Genomic DNA, 22,635 nt, shown 5'->3' with positions numbered 1-22,635 from the left:
ACTAATGACTCCAGCTGGATGGCTTCTGCGAAGACGCCAGTAATGAGACAAATATCCCCAAAACCAAATTCATCAGCAAAGCTTATTTTTGTTTCTTGTTTTACAATATGAATCAACGATAAGACAGACAACAGAAAATGGAGAGAGAAAAAAAAACTGCACAGAAGAGGGGTATTTATTATAAAAATTTTATTTAGAATAAAACAATGTAGCCATATTACATGTAGTGTGGTCGATCTATTTTACATACCTCAGGAGAAGCGACACAGTTCTGCCATGATAAGATTCATCGTGATTATAATCGTTAAAAATCATCACTAACACCAGTTGACAGCTGGAGGCGGTTATAGTAGTGTTGGTCAGTCTCACAAGTTTTACAGAATAAATCACGACGACATGACGCAGTGAGGAAAACCCAACAACAGATGAAGGGATGATGCTCATCATGGGGACTAGAGCTTCTGCGGGCCACACACCCACAGTTTTTTTTTAATTTTTTATTATTTAAAACTTGGTTACTCCTCATCGCAGTGTACACCAAATAGAGTAAAGCTAAAAGCTTAGAACGCTAAACCAGGTTGCCCATGTTTGAAAATGATCACAACTGCTTTCAACAACCACAAAAACAAAACTGTGTCTACGAGTCTGAGGTAGCAAGGCAGTCATGGCTTTACTCTGATTTATTAACATATATATCTCCAAAACAAAAGACTATTCTACATAATGGTGACGGGCCTCTTACAAACCAAGATTAAAATCTATATTTTCTGTCCATCTTTTTATGCACAATCCCAGAATAATTCAAGAGCAGCTCCACACTTGGAATGACAAACTCTTATAGGCACAGAAAGGGTAGAGTTGAGACAAAGTCTGCCGGCATTTTAACGCTTTTAAAGGGGAACTTGACATCAAACATGCTACAGGACAGATTTTAAAAGTGACTTTACAATTTCTAAATGATCCTGTCAGCCACCGAGTGTCTTCTTTAATCGTTCCCGCCCCCTTAAATGCTACTTTCGTGGACAAATACAAAGGAGCTAAATGTTACACAGCAGTGGAATGACACGAAATGTAACGGTTTGATTTCCCAGTGAAGGCAAAATCCGATCACAAAATCCCAAACCAATCTTTTGTAAGAAACCATATTTTTTCCTATACAGTACATCTGGAAATCTAAAGAAAAAAAAGAAAACTGACACGAGTTCAATCGAGTTCGGGTACAATCTACAGTTGCATAGTACAAGACGAGATGGTAAAACTAGTTCGGCTGTCTGCTCCTGTGCGTCTTTGGGATTTTGGGGCAGGGAATTGAATTTGTTTGGGAATGATACTGGTCTTCACATGGCCTGAAAAACACAAACAGAAAACATTAATACATTATTTTGAAAAAACAAAACAAAAAACTTTTAAAACCAACAGAGAAGCAGATCTTGTTACAACACTGAACTTTGCTCGTATTCAGAGTTCATCTGAAGGCGAGTGAACAAACTAAAAGGTGTTTTTTGTTCATCTGAGAGCACTGCTGCATTTCCCCACATTCAAATATTATAGGTGGGCGGGGGGGAGGAGAGAGAAAAAAAATCCTAACTTGGAAGTTAGCAATCTAAGTTTGAGAGCTGGAAAATGGACGTAAGTGGCTAAATCCGGTTACTGTCCATTAGAAACGCAGTAAGGTGGAGGTGGTGGGCGTGTGTGAAGCCACAACTGCCAGCTTAGAAATTGGACTTTAACCTATAAATGACTGGTTTGTGCACAAGCCAACAGACTGCATAAGAAACTGTCCAAGGACAAAAAGAATAAGGTTTAACAACATGTGAACATGAAAAATTCATGGTGAGTGGGTGTCATATCAGCAAGACTAACCAATGAAGCTGAACTGTGATGAATATAAAACACCAGACAAATGTCAGATTTCCAACCAGTATATGAAAATATCCACACACATCGTCTAAGTTCTAGTTGTCCAACACAGATCAAATGAAAGATAGGGTTGGACTATATTAGAAAATAATGTGATTCATGTATTCATCGCTTCGATTAATCCGCTCTTAATCTCTTTTTCAATCGGCCATTTCAGTGCTTTCAACTATCAAAGTGTGTCTTATTAACGCGCTTGGAATAAGAAACAGTAAATATTAGATTCAAACTGTAGAATCTGACTTATCTGCATATGGATATTCAATCAAGCAAAAATAGAAGGACGATATTTGTGCTTTTCTCTTATCTCATTATCTTCAGTAATGGATATTTAGTCTGTGTTGAAGTAGAAAAAAAATAATCACCACAATGCAAATGGCTTTACCTTCTGTTGTTTCTGACACCAGTGGAAAACCACAGACTGTGCTGGTTTGTGAAGGTTTATTTTTATCCCATTATAAATTGGGACTGCTGGGAGTTTGAGTCACAGTGAAATGTGCTCTCACTCTTAATGCAAATGCATGTGGCTCTCTGTTTCCGAGTGCATGGTGCATTATGTCGAGCAGCAGAAAAAAAAGAAGAAAAAAAGAAGTCTGAATTATCTGAGCCTGTTCAACAGGCCAAGCAAAAAAAAAATAAGAATTTTGAAAACTGAATGAGTTATTGGTGCAATCTGAGCAACAGAATGAATTAGATCTGCTATTTGGTTGATTTGCCAGTAGTACCTTTGTTAGAACTTAAAAAAGAAGCTGTCAGAAAGTTGGGATGCTGCAGAGTTCAAGACAAGGGGTGAATAATTACAGTGGGGAGAGGTCAGTGGCAAAAGCTTTCACTGTGCTTCTGTCTTAAAACGTGCCCCGGCCTCGAACCGGGGAGAATGAGGGGGCCGACTAATGGAAATCCCCAGAGATCCATTAGTCGGTTCTTTCTCCCAAATCTTCTGATATGCAAGGAAGTGAAGGCTTTGAGGAGGGCAACGCTTTAGTGGCAGCACCTGTAATCACTTCTAAAATGTGCTCTGCTCCACCTTCACCCGTCTTAACTAATTACTGAAACACAAACCAGACAACAGGACAAAAACCAAAGCGCAAGCTGCTAATGGTATGCAGATTAATTTACAGCTCTGGTGTTGGGATGGAGGGAAACCGTCTCACCTGTGTTCTTGAGGAGAGGCTTGAGGCTGCGGGAGAGAAAACAAAACAGCAGTTTAACGCTTTGAGAATCATCAGTTCATCTGTTTGCATTCGTCTAGCGGTAAATCATCAGCCCGCGGGTGCCTTCCTCATTCTGATGCACACATCCAGCTCATTCCCCCGCTGCCTCGGAGCGGAGCAGGAACCGAAGCCTAATATCGCTGGAGCGCACGCGAGATTAGAATGGATTTTTAACTAATGCCCTCATCTCGGTTCCAGCTCCGAAAATTGAATGCAGTCTAAATGCAGCGAACTTCGATTCAATATTTTTTTTATAATCGCTCTGATTAACGTCCACAAAAGTGAATATTGTTTCAATTCGGGTAGCAAGAGTTTTACTTTATTACAGCACACCAAGTAGGTTACTTAAGTGGTGATAAGAGATGCACTTTGAAATTAAAGGATGTAAGGTTTTATATCACTAGGGTACAGAATAATAAATCAGAATATCATCAAAAAGATGATTTTTCAGCCTATTTGTTCAAAAGGAGCATAACACCACCTACTTAAACATCAAATTTGACAACATGAATGCAGGGAGATGATAGTGAGTTTATGATGCAATGAGTGAATAAAGGAACAGTGAAGGATCATCACAGTGGAGAGGAGTGGATAGAAAATGCTAACAAGTCAGGAGGATTGTGTGAAAAAACATTTTTACAGATTTATTCTCTTTATAGCAGTGTTTTGGTATGTTTGGCTTGTTTTTTTAACTTTAAAATCAATATTATATGGAAAATAACTAACATATTTATCTAGATATAAACAAACTGAGTGAGTGTTGAGAAAACGTCTGTAAATCTGGTCAAATTTGTCACTCTGATCACGGATTGAGCAGTAAATCTTCTCCAGATCGGGAAGTGAAGCTTAACAGGCCAAAGGTCGAGTGCTGCAACAATACCACAGCTCTGGCCAACAGTGAACCAAAAAGCTGAGTGTGGTACTTTAAACTAAATCCTCCTCCCAACTTTCACTCAGAAAAGCCACAGAGGGTAAAAGTTCAGTTGTGCATCAGCAATCCCACTCAAACCCGGAAGCATTTCTTTTCAAAATCTCAAAATTTCTCTCAAATAGTTACATTTCAACTGTGGAATACACTTTCGAAAAGCAAAAACTGGACACAAGTTTAATTTTAGATCTCACTAATGGTAAAACAGACTCCAGATTTTGCAGTTATTCACTGAGGATATGTGACGAGATCCTAGAGTCACGTGAATAAGAAATTCACACCAAATCAGGACTGTGGGAGTTTAAAACCCATGTCTGTTCAGTGGTCAGTTAGATTTTGCTCTCATGTTACAGTAATGGTGGATAAAATCTGACAATAACATGTTAGGTCAGTAGATTATGCCTATTTGAAAGAAAAAGAAGGAATAAATGCCTCAAAATCAAATGCTGTTGGATTTTTCTACAGGTAACCGACTCATAGCAGAGCAAAGCCATGGACCCCTGGTATAACTTTAACTTTCCTTAAAAGATGGAGTCCTGAGCGCCGTTTGATGTTCAACGTTTGAACATGAACGCTTGCTGAGAGCTGCAACAGCCTGACAGATAATCTGTGAAGAGCGCGAGCCGATATAACCGCAGTGTGTTTGACCTGCAGCATTTCAAAGGCGGGAATTAATTAATCCATAAGATCCAGAAAATCCAATCATGTCGTAAAGAAGATTTGCTGTTCCCAATATTTACGGGACACATTTGATCATTTATGAAAACACTAGTAAACGTTTTACTAGTCAAACAACATACCAGTAATTGAGAGTTATAAAAAAAAACAAAAAAAAACAGATAAATTATGAAGCAACTAAATATATGCTGACTTGTTTTTAGAGACCGGCTAATTGGAGTCGGTCACAATGTGCTTTGGAAAACTAAAAAAAACAAACTAAAAAAAAATAAGAAGATTGTGACTTTTGATTCCTCGTGGCGAAACACAAACATGCAGATACTGGTGGGGGTGGAGGGTTGGGGGGGGAGGACTGGGAAACTTACGACTGCATGCAGGAAAGGAGTTGTTAATCTGCTCCATTACATCTGCCAGGTCAGAGCTGCTGTTGTGGGGGGCGAGCAGCTCTTCTGGACACACACAGGCACAGAGAGGTGTGTTTACAGCAACAGGATACACTTCACTACCTAGTCTTTCGGATCTACGAGTGACTGTTCGGTTTTCAGGGGTAGATTCTCATATTTAAGACAGACGCTCAGATTTGTGTGTGTGTGTGTGTGTGTGTGTGTGTGTTTTAAATGCAATACATCAAGGCTGAGCTGTCTCACCCGAGTTTTCCATAAGTGGTCCTCTATCTTGCACAGTGGGGGATGATGCTCCGTTTACTCTCGAGTCCACCTCCGGCTGATATAGGAGGAGGAAAAAGGAAAAAAGATTCAGATATCTAAACAAAACACAACCTGCTCGGCAAACGCAAAAGCAAGAGTAAGCATGTGGGGGGCACAATGAGGCCGTTATAGGACTTTTGGATTAGGTAAACTTTTCTCAAAGTCCCCGCTAAAAAGTGTCCCACTGAGAATAAAAGCTCCAGCGTGACTCATTCAAGAACCTCAAAGGATTTTATATTTTTTTCCCCTCGCGGGCGACAGACAAATTCCTAAAATCCAATATAAATGATTGAAATGAAAGTTATGAAACTCTGCCAAAAGATATAGCAAATGTTATTGTGCCCACATTGAAAGAAACAGTATAAAAATTTAATGAGTCTCCATTAATGTCGTTACATTTTTTTGCTCCAAGCGCACAAAGTAGCTCAGACGGTAAACACAGATAACCTGTCGCAATCAGAATTCTGTCTGATTGCGATAGAATCAGACAGAATTCTGACTTTTAATTGCTTAAAAGTCAGCAATTAAAAGTGCTGACTTTTAATTGCTTTTTTTAACAGGGAGATTATAGTAGGAGACTCACAAAAATCAGGATCGGTGGTGATAAATAAATAAATAAATAAATTTAAAAAAGTTATTTTTCCCAAGATTGGAGTACAACATTCTCCCTATAAAGATCAGAAACTCACATTTTCTTTGGGGTTTCTGCCTGAAACTAGAGAAACTTTTACTCCCTTCCTCATCTCTAATAACCATCATCTTCTTTATTTGCTGTCGCCTAAGCGTGGCGAGCAAAGCCGACAGCCCTGGAAACAGCCACAGAGTCCATCCGTTATCTTAAGGCTTGTCTTAAAATAGCTGAGGTCAGAGGTTTGGTCGGCCCCAAGGGGGTGTAAATTTAATGCGAGCAATCGGGCGGGCTGGCTTTTTCAAAATTCACCCTTGAGCTTGGCATCAAATTTCTGCAATGACACACCGACACCTTGTTAGGTCTCCAGAGACTCAAATTTCAAACAATATCGGTTTATATGTAGTGAAACGATGGATGCAATATGTTTACACTGGTACCTGTGAATGCTGCATTATGTTTGTATTTGTCTTTTAGAGACAGCGTCAGTATCGCTTCGCTTCAGAATCTGCTGAAAAATTCAAACAAGCCTTAAGAAAATTTCTTGCAGAGAAGCCAGATTTTGTCCAGTGTTTGATCTACTTCACTTGAACTGTTTTTGGTTTTTCTTGCTTGTACTTATTTACAACAGAGTCGTGACACAAAAAAAGAGTAAGAAGCTGCCAATGCAAGCTAAACAACAGCGGCATGGTGTGCATAAGAAATGTGGTTGCCATGACAATGACAGTCAAGATGTTTTTAATGTAAATAAATCTTTGGCTTTTGTGACAAAACGTGCAAATCAGTTGGGAAAAAGAAATCATGTGGATGGTTAAAACCGGTAATGATTTTTTTTTTTCTATTGAGGGCCTGGAGTAACAAATTATGTTCAATATTATCAGTGTTTAATTTTCACTCAGCTAATATTACTTAGTAAAGTTTAAGAGTAGTTTATTCTAGACTTTGATGCTTTAAAAGGATCCATTTTGCTCCTTCGCTCAGCAAAAATACTCTTAATTCATATTCACAGAACATTTTAGAGTAAAAGTCATCGATTGATACAGAAACTGCTCGGAGATTTCAAGACGCCATTAAAGCGAAACTCCTTTTGATTCAGTTTTGCCCTCAACAAAATTGATTCACCCGCATTTCAGTCATATTTAAGTGATCTTTTACGTTTTTATAGAATATTATTTCATTGTTGTAACTGGTCAAAGACTCAACGCAATCGTCTGGACTTCTCTAGTTAACCTTTCAATCAATTTGGCAATATATGATCCTGAGAACTGAATTTGACTGCAGCGAATTAAAATTAGGATTGAAGTGAACTCTGTGTAATTGGATCTGAACATGATGGAGTGGTTGGATTATACTGGAATGAGCTGGACTAATATAATTTTGAATTTATAGGAATCCATATAACAGAATATCAATTGGAAGTGCCTTGAAATAGGATTTGCTGTGAATTATGCTTCACATTCACTGGACACTTTATTAGGTACAGCTTGCTAGTATGGGATCCACGTAGACTTTTAGAACTGCCTTAATCCCTAATAAGAAACATTCCTCAGAGATCGTGGTCCTGATTGAGCGGCCTGCACCTTAACATATAGTGCCACCATGTTTCCGGGTTTGCACCAATCAGGAAGTCTCTTTATCCGCTTGTTTTCTCGTTTTTTTTAGCTGCAGCACTGCCCATTTTTTTTTTGCTTTGCACAAGCAATCTAACCTCTGTGAGCTATTAGGTCAGCAGACCCAAAACAAATCTGTAGAGTATTGATGGAAAGATGGGGGAATCAATGGTGGAGGCAGGAAGGCGGCGGTGTGATTTAGATCTAATATATCAGCTTATTGTTAGTTTTTATAAAGAACAGGTCAAGAATAAAAAGACGTAGCAAGGAAGTGGAAAACCAACTACAAGTTTGGATTATTAAATTATTGGATGCTACTATTTTATTGAATTTTCTTTGCTTCCTCTAATAAATTAATGAGCTGTTCTGAGATGCTCCCATCTGCTGGTGTTTGTGTGATTCTAAACAGTGATTACTGTCCTGCTGCTCCTCACCAAAAAGCCTAATGAATTAATAGTAAATACTGCTAACAGGGGAAAATTACCTTTTAATTATAGTTATGTAGGAGTGGAGTCAAAGGAGACTTCATAGGAGCAAAAATAAGAATTTCTCTGGAGAAATGAGTAATATTTAAATTTAAAGTAGATAAATCTTAACTGGATAGTACCAGATGATCACAGATTCAATTAAGTTCTTAAAAGTATTAAGGTTTGAATATTTGTGACACCTCAGATTTACTTTTGCCTAGTCTTTATACTGGAAAAGACTGATCTTCAACAAAATTTGCTCTGTCAGGTGAAATAAGATTCTTTTACAGGAGATTTATATTTAAGTTTTTGTGGATTTTGTAGAAACCTCACATTTCTGGGAGGAATATAAAAAAATACAATACTTGTAAAGCTAAATAATACAGCATATGTTTGTGAATACACAGATTCAAGCATTTTGAGCCAGTCAGGAGAATACAAATGTCCCACATGGCTTTTCTCCTGACATGTAACTTTTTGAATTCTGGTGATAAATCTTTCAAAGGAGGTGAAAGACTTCAGTAACCTGGTGCAGTAGCTGTCGCAGGCGGTGGAGCTGCGACTCCAGCTGCTTGTTGTGTTCCTCCAGGATGTGCATGCGCGCCTCCAGCCGGCCTTTGTGTTGTCGCAGCAGCTTGGCTTCAGCCAGAAGATCAGCCTCGTCAGGATGAGCGGACTGGCCCTCTGACTCCCAGGGCGTTCCAGCTGGGGCGCCTCGTTGGCCATGCTGTTCTCTTAGCTGCTCGTACTCCCTCTGCAGTGCCCTGAGGTAGTTGGAGGGGAAGTAAAATGCTAGAATAAATCCATGACGAACACCTGGACGGCTGAATAACTCTCATCGCCTAATCAAGATTACCACCCGCCATTCTTGTTAGTCTTCATTAACTCATAAATATTACAGATTAAATAAAAAGCTCAGCAGCCCCGGTTTGAACCGTCACAGTGGGATGCGGCACAAAAGTCCTTCATTAACGTTTACGTCTGCTTTCTGCTACCTCAGTTACAGTAAATCCTACTGATGTGGGTAAACAAACGCAGAAGGACCTGCCACGCCAAATCTCTCACCTCCCTCCATCCTTCCTTCCTTTCCTTCTCAGTGGAGAACCATAAGCTGCAGTGCTTTACTTAAGTTGGCATTTATGAGCCTGGCAGTAAAACTCCCGCAGCTCTCCCACAGAGCCGGTGTATGTGTGTAATCAGTGTTAAATCACTCCAGTCGAGCTCCTGGCTCTGCAAAAAAGCATTTCCACAACAATAGACTTTGAAGTCATTCTTCTTACCAAGTCCCTTTCATTTACAAATCAAACTTTGTGTGCAAGAGCCAATGGAGTTGCGGGAAGTGTGCACCTGGAGTCTCCTTTGCTCGACGCAGCAAACAGTGAACAGATTACAATAACGCAGTGTAAGGAAATGAAGCCTCTTTGCTTTTATTTTCACGTAAAATATCAGCATCCGCAAAACTTGATTTTTGCACAGTTTAACAAAATAATTTTTTCTCAATCTGAACAATCAGGCGTGATAAATCAATTTAAATTAGAATGTCCTGTTTTTGTTGTGCTTAAAAGTCACCTCTGTTCCTCCTCCAGGTGGGCGATGATCCGCTCCAGCTCGCCTCTCTCCTCCCTCTCCACAGCCTGTAGTATCTGGGCAGGACTCTGCGGCTGGCTGGACGGGGAGCCCTCTCCGCCCAGCGTCTGGCAGTACTGGATGATCAGGGCGTGTTCATCATCCCTGTGAGAACAGCAGAGTGTAAGGCAAGCGAGGATCAGTGATCATTAGTTTAGGTTGAGGAGCAGAAAGTTTTTGTTTTTTTTACAAGCTCTTTAAAATTTCAAAATATAAAAAGTGTTCTGCAGAATTAAAGAATTAAGGCAGGAACTTAAATGAAACATAAATTACTCTATTATGAAAAGACTTTTAAAGGAAAATGAAGATGGGAAATTTTTTTGAAATAATTAGAAATGCACAGACAGATCAGCTAATAACATCTTTTTTTTTTTATTTGACCACCCATGATTGGCAAACCCCAGATGTTGATCTCTACAATTGGATTTTTTGCCAATCAGTGAATGCCAACAATGCATGTAGTTGATTTATTTAAAAAATTTTTTTGATTGGACAGAATGTAAAATGCATCTTCATATGAATAGATTTAATCATTTGTTTTGCAAATTGCATTAAAATTACATTTGTTGTGAATCAGCATCATATAAATAAAACTGAAAAATTTAATTCACAGAGCCAACAGGTTCTACTGACATCCAAATTAAGTATATTATGTAGTGTTTTTATCTGCAGAGTATTGATATCCTTATGCTCATAATTTTTGGTCAACATGTTTGATTTCTTAATAACATGCAAAGACGTAAAGTTGTGGAATGGATCATACAGAAAGGGGAATGGTTTCATTTTCTTAGCTGTTCTACTTTACTCAGCATGCATTATATAAATGCCCTTATTCAATTTAGCAAAAGGAAAAACTGAAAGAAAATCACAATTGTTTATTCACAGCCCTTAGTGAATATTGCTGCTAAAAGAAAAGGGCTGTGAATCCATTATTTAAATTGACTTAATTAATGTTTATTATTTATTTATTATTTATATTTTAATACAAAAAAACATTAAATAAGCCAATTAGCCCAAAGAAAAAGTGTTACTTTTTTTTTTTTTTTTAAGAAGTTATTGACCTCTATTTTTTCCCACAAACATTGTTTTTCCTCCTTCTGGCACACTTTTCTTACTTTGGTGTCTACAAACAACGGGTGGAATGGATTATGATGCAGAACATGAAGGAAATTATTCAAGTACAAATGTCTTCACATTTTTCATCAAACTTTGAGGGAGCTAACATCCTAAATTTTAGTAGGAAATGTATAATTTAAAACAAGTTTCCTGTAATCATTTCATTTAAAACATCACAATTTATGAATTTATAAGTGGATGGTGAGCTGCATGGTGGTCAGTTGCCTAGCAGCAGGAAGGTTCTGGATTCAGGTTTTGCCGAGAGCCTTTCTGGTCTGAGTTTGTGTTTTTCTATGGATACTTTAATCCACAACACAAAAACATGCATGTTTTTTGGGGATCCTAATTTGCCCGAAAGTGTTCATGCTTCAGCAACCGGTCTTGTCATTTGTCTAGTTTGTTGACCTTATGATTTAACCAGCCCAAAATGTGCCACAAATCTCAACTATTCCTCCATATTTTTCAGTTTCCAGACTCAAATTAGCAATATTCACCACTGTGCTACAGAGACAATAGCAGCAACTGTTGCAAATACTCTCATAAAACGATGTGGTGTGATGTTAAAGATCTTCAGCTACAGCATATCTGGTACAATGAACACCCCATAATCCCTAGCGGAACACGTGCCAGTCTGAGCGATCTGATTATTACAGAAATAAAAAGGAGAAATCGGCGACGGAGAGAGAGAATGGCAGAAGCGGAGCTCGGCAGACAGATTAAAAGATACGAGGAAAGAGAAGAAATGGCTGCTGTCTGTATAAGTATTTATCTGTCATCTCAATGATAATGAGAAGAGGTGGCAGGTCTTCCTAAAGCCCAGCCATCACCTTTATTCTGAGGAATATCAAACACTTGACAACCACACTTCAGGAAAAAGGGAAGAAAGCTGACTTTTTAAATGATTTATTCACCGCTAAAGTGACTTATTTTGAGAGGCAGTTTGACGGCTTGAAATAAAGTTTGGCAGAGAAAGTTCAGTTGTGCTGCAGCGGCACATAAAGCTCTTTCTGAAGTGTGCTTCAACTGTCATCTTGCCGTCTTAATAACGAAGAAAGCATATTTTTGTCTCACGACACACAGTCGTGAAAGAAATCAGGACACACCATTAAATATTCAGATCTTGCAAAGGAAATGTTAAGATATACATGCTGCTGATCTTATGGAGTGGAATACTGTGAATTTACTAAGGTGGCTTGTCTGGTGGTGAGGCTGGCCAGGTATTCCTGCAACAAAGGAATACCTGGCCAAACCATGACACTTCCACCTCCATGCTAAGAAGTTGGTTTCCCTGGAGCGGCGTATTTAGTTAAATAATTCAAATAAAAAATATTGCAGCTCATCAGTTCATGTTTTTAATTGGCAAACGTTTACGAGACCTTCATGGTTTTTCTCAAGAGCAAATGTTACCTTCTTGTCAGTGTCTTTCTGATTGTAATGTTGTGTTTTTGTAATGTTGTAAACCTATGAAAAATAAATATAATCTCAACTGCACAGGTACTAAAGTTGTTTTTTTCAGTTTTTATTATTTCCCTAAACATCGGAAAACTTTCCAAACATGCTTTTAATGAGGCGTCTCGTCCGTGATGCATTCCAATTCCTATTGGTTTAAAATTAATATTTAAAGTACATACAAAAATATATTTGAAAAACAAACTTCTTTTACAGTTTTAGTCACCGCTTGAGCTATTGTAATTGCACTGTGCTCATTAAATCATTGGGAGAGAATCTAAACTGGATAAGAAAGCCACAGAAATATTTTAATTAGAGAAGTACTAAAATATAGGACAGCCCAGACTTTGGTACTAATTTATCAATGCACAGTAAAACAAAACAAAGTAAATTAATCTGGACCGTACAATAAATATTCTATTGACTTTTGCCCCATATGACAAATAAAGCAGATAAGATTTAATTTTCTGGCCTATAAGATGGCATGCTTGTCCTCGTTAACGCATCCTTGTGTTAGAATAATCACTTATTCTCCGTTTCAAAGCAATAATTTTGGGTTAACACATAATAATAAACTAGTGTTATATTACCCTGACATTTATGAACTAAAAATATGAACGCCAGGCACGTATTCAGGTTCACTGGTAATGTGTAAATTAGTAAAGGCTGCTCTGAAGAGGAAATTGTTCATTTGAAATCTTTTACCATTTGACATCTTTGAATTTCAGCCAAGAGCTTAAAGTACATATTCAGAATATAAGTATTGCAGTTTACCTAATAAAAGGGATTATAAATATTCTCCCTTATAAAAAGGCAGTAATTGCAGTTTTCCATGACCCTGAATTGAACTAAGAGAATCATAAATAAAGCTAATGAGAGCTACTCAAAGATATTTTGCCTCGTCTCACATAAAAGGACACAAAGAAGAAGACTCCTCTAAAATGAAGGGAGCTTTTTATCACTCTGCAGCTTCATGCTTTTCAAATAACCCAGGGTTGTATTCCTAACATAAAGATCTACAGAGAGAAAACAGAGCAACTCTTTGAACTGCATTTTCAGATTGCAGTTGCACAAGAACTGGTCCAAAACTAATCTGGAAACTGAAAGATTATATAGATCCGGGTGTCCAGATGCTGTCCTGCATGGTTTAGATGTTGGCCTGGTCGCACCTGAATCTGGTCTAATTTTTAGACTTTGGTAAACAGCTGAAGGTAATTCAGCTATTCACACCAAAAAAGTAGGTTATTGTTACGATGAAAAGTTCATTAAAAAATAGAGCCCCACTGGATTTTAAGTAGTTTGGAGATGTTAAATCTATTTATTTGATTATTTTCATTACATTTTCTGTGAAATGTTAATAAATAAGTGTCGCTACTCTAGGTCATGGGAACCATACTTTCATTTGGTACTTTTCTATATTTACTTCTATATTTTAGCTCTTTTTCTAAATAATGAGCTGAACTTTCTCTTTTTTTTCCAGTCACTTTCTGTAGTTTAAATATTTGGATTCTATATCTGGAGGCAGGACCAAGTACTTATTTATTTTTTCTGTCTCCCCCTGTGAAAGGCTGGGCTTTAATTACCTGAAGAAGTGTTTTATTATATGCATCTAATTTGAGTTGCATGCATGAGCCCGTTTCATCTGACAAAACTCTGGCATCTTTAAAACCATCAAGTCTGGTCAGACTTACCAAACATTTATTTCTTTTGTAACTTCCCCTTTTCCAAGCTCACCTGAGTTACAGCTTTAAGATTTATTACCTTTTATTAGTTTTTCAATCTAGTTACATGAAGATTTTGCCTACTGACATTCTCATAAAAGCAGAGAGATGAATGAATGAAGGCTGTTTTGCCCCCGAGAAAGAACACACTCGATGGATGGGTAATTATTGTTTTCTTTATCTACTTTGGTGAAGTAGAAAGGTTAAGGTAATAAATATTGACAATGTTGTGATAATGATACACCAGGAGGATATTTTTCAACCATCATCACTAGAAAATGTGGTTGGGATTGTTACACGTCTGTTTGAGCTATTTTTCTGCTGTTGATTCCAAGAAATACATAATAAATATCAATGCATTTTAAAATATGATTTAATATAATGATTACTTTCTTTTAATTGTACAGCTGGTCTGCTTAAGCATGGAGCTATTTCAATAATGGCTGGGTTTTATTTTAGGAAAAGTATTTGTATTTATAAGGATCTGACAAAAAAAGACCAACATTTTTTATTGATATTACAATTAATACAGTAGATATTTTTAGTCTACATTAGCCCAAACCCTGTCATACTCAGCTATTCTTTATAGCAAACTTAACATTTAGTAAACTGCTTTTTAACGGCTCCCGCAGTGTCAATAAATACCAATCGATTTTTTTGTTTTTTTTGACATTTTCTGTCTTTTTAGGGTATCTAACCCCCACAATGTTTCATAACATTCTTTCTGGCATTTTACAATTCCACAAAAATGACATAATAAACATGACATGATAAAATAAACAAAACTGAGATCGCAAGTTGAACTCCGCTCAGCTCCTGCTGCTACAGACAGAAATACAAACACACACACACACTTCCCTCTGGAATATTCCTATGCTGTGACAGGACAAACTGGTATGATGAGAAAAGGCTCCAGTTGAGAAACCTAAAATATGGCAGTAATGCCATATTCTGGGGACGAGGGACGGGGGTCCTGCACATACTGAGAGGCTAATTATGCATGTTTCTAGGGCCCAGCAGGCGAATCTGGAGGCAGATAGGAGGGGGATCATTACCAGTGAAAATGGGAACTATGGGGGGTAGAACTCCCAGCTAAGAGATCCTGGGAAGAGGAGGAGAGGCCCGGGGTAGAGGCAGAACAAAACCAAAGTGGTAGAGCAGAGGAATTAAATGTAAATAATAGCTGCGGTAGATTGTGAATTTGAGTGTTAGTCCTGTTGAGGTTGAGTGCCTGCAGAGACTTTTTACTCAACAATAGACTCACATATCACAAAGCAAGCAGACCCTCTTGGGCTGAATGCAGCTGATGTATGAGCTGCATAAGCTAAGTCCAAGAGAGAAAGAGTGAAATATAAAGACATGGAGGAATGGGGAAAAAAAAGAAAGACATTTATTAAGATGATGAAAGAATCTTGGAGGGTGATGATATGTTAAAACTTTTTTCTTCATGTTTGATTCTAAATGGAGAGCCATATGCAAAATATTAAAAGCCATATTCAGTCCGATTACCCAAAGGGTAAACCTGAGTAGAATGCAATCAACAATAATGAAGGTGCACTGAAGAGAAAGAGAGATGGCAGAGTGAGATTAAACCTGGAGAAATTAAATAAAGAAGAACATGAACAAAGAGCAACATACAAAAGAGAAGAAAAAAGAATCAGGTTGACGATTGTAAGTAAGCATTAACCAAAGCAATAATGACTAAACTGCGATTTATCTTTAGGTCACAGAAAATACTAACTTACTAATTATGAATTCTCTTTTAGACAAAAAAGCAATGCAAAACAAAAACAACACACTCGCTGAACCCAAACACACCCAGCAGCCAATTATTGATATCACTGTAAAACCGTCAGCGAGTCCAGGACAGTTTTTGCAGGATTTGAACAATCAGAAAATGAGCCAGAACTCAAACATCCATGTAATTGGCAAACGCAATCATCCCTGTAAAAACCGCGCAGATTTCCATAAACAGAAATCCTGCTACCTTCAGCGGTCCTGTCAAGCGTGGGCATAATTTCTGCGGCACGTGTGACCTCACCAACCGACAGACAGCGATCATGCAAATGCACCATCAAACCTGAGTTGCATCAGCTTTAAAACCTAAATTGTACAAAAATACATAAAAACTAAGAAAGGGGAGCTGAAAAGGAGCCATTTCCAACATCTTTTACAGCCAACAGAAGAGCAGGGGTGATCTTTAACTACATAAGAAACCCCTATGTAGTAAAAAAAAGTTTTTTTTAAAGAACATATAAAATAAAATCTTCTGCAAAGATCCATTTGCCACTTATTTGACAGACTTTTGATTGCACTTGTTAAATTTAAAGAGACTAAAGCTATAAAACATACTCGATGCAAAATCTTTGTATTAAACGAAGAGATAAAAGCCTTTCAAACAGATGTAGTACGAAATACTCCATATTTTACAGACAAGCTTTGCCTGCAGGAACCTGCTGATGCCTTGTGGAGCAGCGATTGAGACTAAATATTTCTGCTACCCAATTATCAGAAAACTACATATGAACAGCAATGTTCTGACTGCAAAATGATACAGCTCTTGATACAATAATTGCCATGCCTGGTAAAGAGGTTTTCAAAGGCCTTTCAGATAGATTGTTGTTATGGAAACTTCAAGATGCCAATCTTTGTCTCTGCTCTCTCCTCTGTTGGATGGCAAAATAAACTGAAGTCCTCCCTTATTAGTCATGAGCCAGTTTTAGGTTTTCTTTTAACTTTTTTAATTATTGCCCCGCCTGCAGATACTGACTCAGGTGAGTAGCTGTTATCTTATAATTATTTCCTGACTTGTGAAGATCAGGAATTTTCCATAGGAAGATTTTATATTTTAACTCCAGGGAAATAGAGGGTCACAGATGACTAATTAACAGTTTTAAGATACTCTGATCACTTAAAAAAAAAACATTAATTGAAAAACATTTAATAAAAAACAGTGGTAAATTTGTTAAAAATTCAGGTATTTAAACCTGAATGAACGTACTCAACATGTTACATTTTCAACATGTTACATTTTCAAACATAGTTCAGATTGAGATTATGCTACTGCAACAATGCATTTATTTAAAGTCTTCACACATTTTTACGAGGTAATAACTATGGAGAGTTGTAGCTTTCTCCTTCCTGATCTGACATGCACATCTTTGTAGTAACTAATCCTCCACAAGAGACGCCTCAAGTATTTTAAAGCATCTTTTTGAATTTGCAATGCAAGGCAATATTTTTTATAAGCAACAACAGCAGCAACAATGACTCACATATCCTAACAGTGACATTAGTGGCCTTGATAAAATACTTGTAAAGTTGTTACTTCCAACCATATTCAGAAGCTTTTTGGATGAGAGGTGAACCAAGAGAGGAAGCCCAGTTGCAAGTGAACAACAATAAGGTGATAAACAACTATTGCTGGTATTTTTACTCTCTCAGCCCCTTTGACTGTGAACTCTGACCTCTTAATGTCTCAGATTAATCTAATGTTGAATCATCTTCATAGCCTTACAGGGCTTGCATTAAAAATATGTTAAAGCCAACATAATAAATAAGTGGAACAAAAGTGCTTTACCATTTTAGTGTTCAAATCTAGGAATAATTGTGCTTTTTTTTTTTTGCACATCTCTAAGAGTCAATAGGAGAACAAACCCACATCCATAATGGTGTTTTAAATACACTTTCCTACTGCTATTACCCTTCATCAACCCTTCATCTTCCTCACCTCATTAATGCTCTACTGTGTTCTGTCGTTTGTCGCTTTTCCTTTTTAGGAGACGGGATTGTTAATGGCTTTGGCTTCTGAAAATGCCACACTTCACAGCACAAAAGGGAGCAGCGGTAATGTGTCTGTGCCACATTTACCAAACTTACAAAACAAGAATATAAATCTCTCTCAGTTTCCATTGACACCTGCACACTGAAAATGTTCCTTGCTTTTCTCTCTCTGCCCATCGATCCACCGAAGAACAATGAGTGGACAGCTATTAGAAGTCTTCAGAGCATTTTCTATTGCAAAGAAACTATTCCCTCTGGGATGTGATCCACATGATGCATCAGCAAGGGACGCAATCTAGAAAACAGTAAAGCCAAATGTTTCATCTTACCGGGGATTCTCACAGGTCTCAAACATTTTCCCCACGTGCCTTTCTGGAGTTGTTCGGGAAATATTTCCTCTTTTAACCAGTTTCCTTTGTAGAAATCCCAATTCGATTCACTGTCTTTTAACATATAACGATGCAACACTTTCAGCTCTCCAGATGAACACTTCTGTGAGTTTGATGTAAGCTTTTAGCTACATAGAACTGCCTTCTCACATGGATAAAAAAGGCTTAATCCATTCAAAAAGAATATTTAACCCAAAATAAGAGTTTCACTATTAACGCAGGACAATCTACAAAAATGTTTGCGTGTGAGCTAATTTCCACAAACTTGTTTACATCAATAATCAGGAATTCATAGCGCTTGAACATTACTTATATTAAAAACATAACACAAACTACACATGCATATTTGGGAAACTAGATTTCAAGAGATATAATTTTAAATATATATTTGAATTTGACTTCTAAAACTTTAATAAAACACAGAGGATTAATTATTAGTTCTATGGATTTGTAAAGCTTTTACCCTGTTTTATTTGCACTGATAAATCCATCGTTGTCTCTTTTGATGAACACATTTAGTGTTGATGACTTAAAAGAAAATCATGCAATAGTGACAATATTGGCAAATATTAAAATGATGATATAAGATAAGAACATGGGTATTTGGGGTGGTAGGGCTAAAAACTTTGAAAAATACAACAAATCTCTACAGGTTCCAACAACATAATTATCATGCTTCCAAAATATGTCATCTCATAACAATTTAAACTAGCTCACATTTGTTATTTTTTATGAGATACATTTGCTTAAAAAGTCTGAACATTGGCATGGTGTATTGCGGTATTTAGCATACTTCTTACACCATCACACAGCGTTTCCAATCTGAAAGCGTTATAACTAATTTCCTCCCTCATACACTCGGTGCTCAGTCCTGCATGCAGAGCTCACAGTGGAGACAACGCGACTTAATCGTGTCGTTTTTGTGGCTAAATCATGAGCCTTCAAGCTCTTCAAATATGTCCAAGTGATTTCCTGTTTTTAAGAAGTTAATTTAATGCCTCCACTGACTGTCATTCAGGAATGCACATGGTAATTTTTCATAATAGAAAATATCATTTATGTTTTGCATTAAAGTAGAGGGTACCATGTATTTTTAGCATCCATTTGAAATTAAAAATAAAATTGTGTTGCAGGCTAAACACAATTAATTTAAACTCAATGAGAGCTCTGATTGAAATATTATGTATGAGATGCAATTTGGACAAAAAAAAAACAAACAACTATAACACCCCACTATACAGTTAGTGGAAATTAGGTTTTGTAGAAAAAAGTCCAACAGTGAAATTAGTTGAAAATGACTCATGCATGATGACTTACATGCTTCCTGTAGCTGAGCTGCTGTCCGTGGGCAGAGAGCCATTGGAGCGCTCCATCTGAGCCAACCTGAGGAAAAAAAAACAAAAAAAACCAAACCACAGTTAAAAACCAAAGCATTCAAAGGCTGTTAGCACATCATTAAAATACAGAACATCACTGTCGACAAACGAGGACATCAAGACCTCAGTGGGACACCGGTTAAAATGTAAAACGTGCAGTCGAGTCAGCGGGAACACAACCCGACAAAGAAATATAAAAAGATTATCTCAGCTTGTGCATGCACATTATATGTGTATGGTTCCATGTATGGAGTAACAAATGGTGAGCAGCATGTGTGGATGATTATGCATGGCAGACACGTGGCTGTGGGGAGGGAAGATGAATTTGGTAAAAACATTTATGTTTTCATCGTCGTAAATCCACTCAAAAGCAGTTATGCTAATGAAGTCAATTCACGGAGCTTGCATGCAACAGAACTCTACAAAACAGAGAGATCAGGGGTAAAGTAATTCATGTATTATCCTTAGTGATTAAAATAAACTGTGAAAGAATATGCATAGGAGGGATAAATCTCAGATCTTACCAGTGTGTTCAAGCTAGCGTAGCAGTGTAACAGCAGTGACTATATGTCATTTGAATTTATCATTCCCAGGGCTCAAATGTGTCTTTGTTAATGGCAGTTCAGCCAACGAAGGTTAATGGTGTGTAGCCAATTAAAGGTTTCAGACCAGATAAAGCACTGCTGCATCAGATGACTCTTCATGATTAAAGTTCTGCCTGTAAGAGTTTTATTTTAACACAAATAATCCTTGTCCACTTCGGGGGTTAACACATTTGGACAGATAAGAAACTCATCTAACTTATCTGAGGGGTCATGGTTTACCGATTTAACTTTTCAATATATTTAACTTACAGATAACGCAGTGTCCAGGAAGCTGAACATTAGTTTGGCTACAACGCTGATAGTGACACAATGCATGTGTGTGTGTGTGTATGCGCGCGAGCTTCTTTGAAGCTGGCATCTGAAGGCTGCTCTGATCACAGCAGAAAAAACTGAATGCCATCAGTCAAAGACACTGATTAAGTTAGAGGACGGCACACGACAGATTTTGGAAATAATTTGACATTTGAAAAGATGCAAACAAAAGGAGACGAAAGGATTGTTGATGTCTGTTTGGATAAATCATGAAGACCCCAACAAAAAATTCCACCAGAATGTATTTTTCAGTGTAACCAAGATTAATTTATATAATTTATCAAATCATACTGTTTTTATATTATAAACATCTTTAAAAATGCACAACAGTCCACATGATGAAAAAAAGAGTAATCTAAAGGCTAAATTGGATATGAATTTGTTTGAAAACAACTAATAATGAATCCAGCAGATGTATTATTCTAAAATAATAGCAATAATTATGTTTTATGGAACAATGGCTCCACAAGGCTAAGGTGTGATTAGCTGCTCTTTGATGGAAAACTGAAGTGTTTTTGTTTGCGTAAACCAGAATTCAAAGACAATTTTAGTCCATACATCAAAGCAAAAAGCTAATTTTTTATCTCCAGATTAGAAGCAATTAACTTGGCTTTGTTGTCTCTGCTCACTAAATTCACGAGTTTCAAAACAAAAACATCCTTTTTTAATTTGTGCTGCCAAGCTTTCCATTTTCCTTGTTGAGCCCCGAGATTGGTTTAGATAAAATCTGAAGGCAAATAAGTAGCTAAATTGTATTCCAAAATCTTTCATTTGTATTTCACTTTTATTGAAGCACAAAAATATAAATATGTTTCTCCACCATGTCTTTTTTCTTGCCATTTTTCCATAATTACCAGATTTCTGGACTACACAACATATTATTTTCCTACCAACAGATACTTGAGCTCTACAGCTGCCTACAGTAATCAGGAGTCTTTTGGCTGAATTTTATGTATGCTTTCCTTGCCCAGTCTGTGAGTTTAGGTGATAATTACGTATGAAAACTGCCAGTGCATCCAAAAAGGGACAAGTATCTTTCATAGATAACTGAAGAAAACATCACATTTCAACAGTTTCAGGTGCAACATTAATGGTTAATAGGAGTGGGTGGATGCAAGATTTGGGCAGCTTGTCAAAAAATTGCAAAAAAAAACAAAAAAACAACCTAATTTCCAAAAGGCAAAAAATTAAATATGAACGCCTTCAATATTTCAGTGAGGATGATTCATAAAGCTTAGAATTTCACATCTTTTGCCTCTTCCTAACTATGACTGCCACTGCCCTAACAACTTATTTAAAGACCAAAACCTTTTTTTTTTTGAGTTCGAAATTCTTTTGATGTGTCAAGCAGTCCCCGTTTTCTTCTCTTGTGCCTTAAAGTTGTGCAAAAACCTCGTCGCTGTTCCTTCCTAATATATTCAGAATGTTTTATCTCTAAATTTGAGCCACTCTGTGATTAGTTTATCATCTATTGGCCTTTTCCACAGCATTACAAATCGTGTGAATATTTGCATGGTCCCCCTGTGCCACTGGAATTGATGAGATGTTTGACAGGAGATTGCAGAGCGTACCTGCTGGCATACTGTTCTATCCTGGAGTGGGTGTCGTCGTGAGAGAGCTGAGGTGTCTGGGACAGCCTGGAAAATGAATGGAGTAATGGAGATGGATGAGATTCGGCGCGCTCACACGGCCTCGTTAAAACAGAAAATCACGAGCACATGCACACACACTCGTTCACGCACTCACAACCTAATGGCCCCACACAGCTTCACCTAGAAACAAATCAGATGATCCTACAGAGAGAGAAATATGAGAGCGGGATGATCTACGGAGCGTTTGGATGCTTTCTGACAGGCTGGCGGGGATGAGACACTGTATTCTAGGTGGTTGCTTTAACGAGAAGAGGAAGGTGAGAAAACGGCCAAAGTTTTTTTTTTTTTTCGTCCCCCTGTTTTCGGTCGGATGTTCAACCAGCGGATCAGGCAGAAAAGCAGGCGGTCAAGCAACATGCAGTCAAAACTTAGGTGATGTGAGGATTTCGGAGGTGGTGGGAGATGAGGTGCTGAGTGAGGAGTGAAAGGAGCAAAGGGAGGTGTTGTTTTAAAGGCA

The 22,635-nt window shown here is 37.6% G+C and overlaps 1 protein-coding gene across 14 annotated transcripts in view; it reads right to left on the bottom strand.

The window, feature by feature from the left end:
* Positions 1-172: 172 nt before the first annotated feature.
* utrn (utrophin) overlaps positions 173-22,635 on the bottom strand; it is a 184,098-nt gene continuing 161,635 nt past the window's right edge. For 11 of the 14 annotated variants that reach the window (XM_008397714.3, XM_081602376.1, XM_008397715.3 and 8 more), the window contains 8 exons: positions 22,098-22,163; positions 19,551-19,616; positions 9,719-9,880; positions 8,676-8,913; positions 5,385-5,460; positions 5,103-5,186; positions 3,072-3,097; positions 173-1,346 (listed from right to left, as the gene is read on the bottom strand). In XM_008397714.3, the coding sequence (XP_008395936.2) occupies positions 1,338-1,346; positions 3,072-3,097; positions 5,103-5,186; positions 5,385-5,460; positions 8,676-8,913; positions 9,719-9,880; positions 19,551-19,616; positions 22,098-22,163 (727 nt within the window). In that variant the 3' untranslated portion in view covers positions 173-1,337. Of the gene's footprint in view, positions 1,347-3,071; positions 3,098-5,102; positions 5,187-5,384; positions 5,461-8,675; positions 8,914-9,718; positions 9,881-19,550; positions 19,617-22,097; positions 22,589-22,635 lie in introns of those variants that run through there. The other 3 variants (XM_008397711.3, XM_008397713.3, XM_081602374.1) reach the window with 3 other exon arrangements.

This window comes from Poecilia reticulata, chromosome 21, assembly GCF_904066995.2.
Source record: "Poecilia reticulata chromosome 21, P_reticulata-male-v2, whole genome shotgun sequence".
NCBI lineage: Eukaryota > Metazoa > Chordata > Actinopteri > Cyprinodontiformes > Poeciliidae > Poecilia > Poecilia reticulata.
Note: the sequence above shows the minus strand (reverse complement) of the source record. Positions and strands in the feature narration are given on the sequence as shown.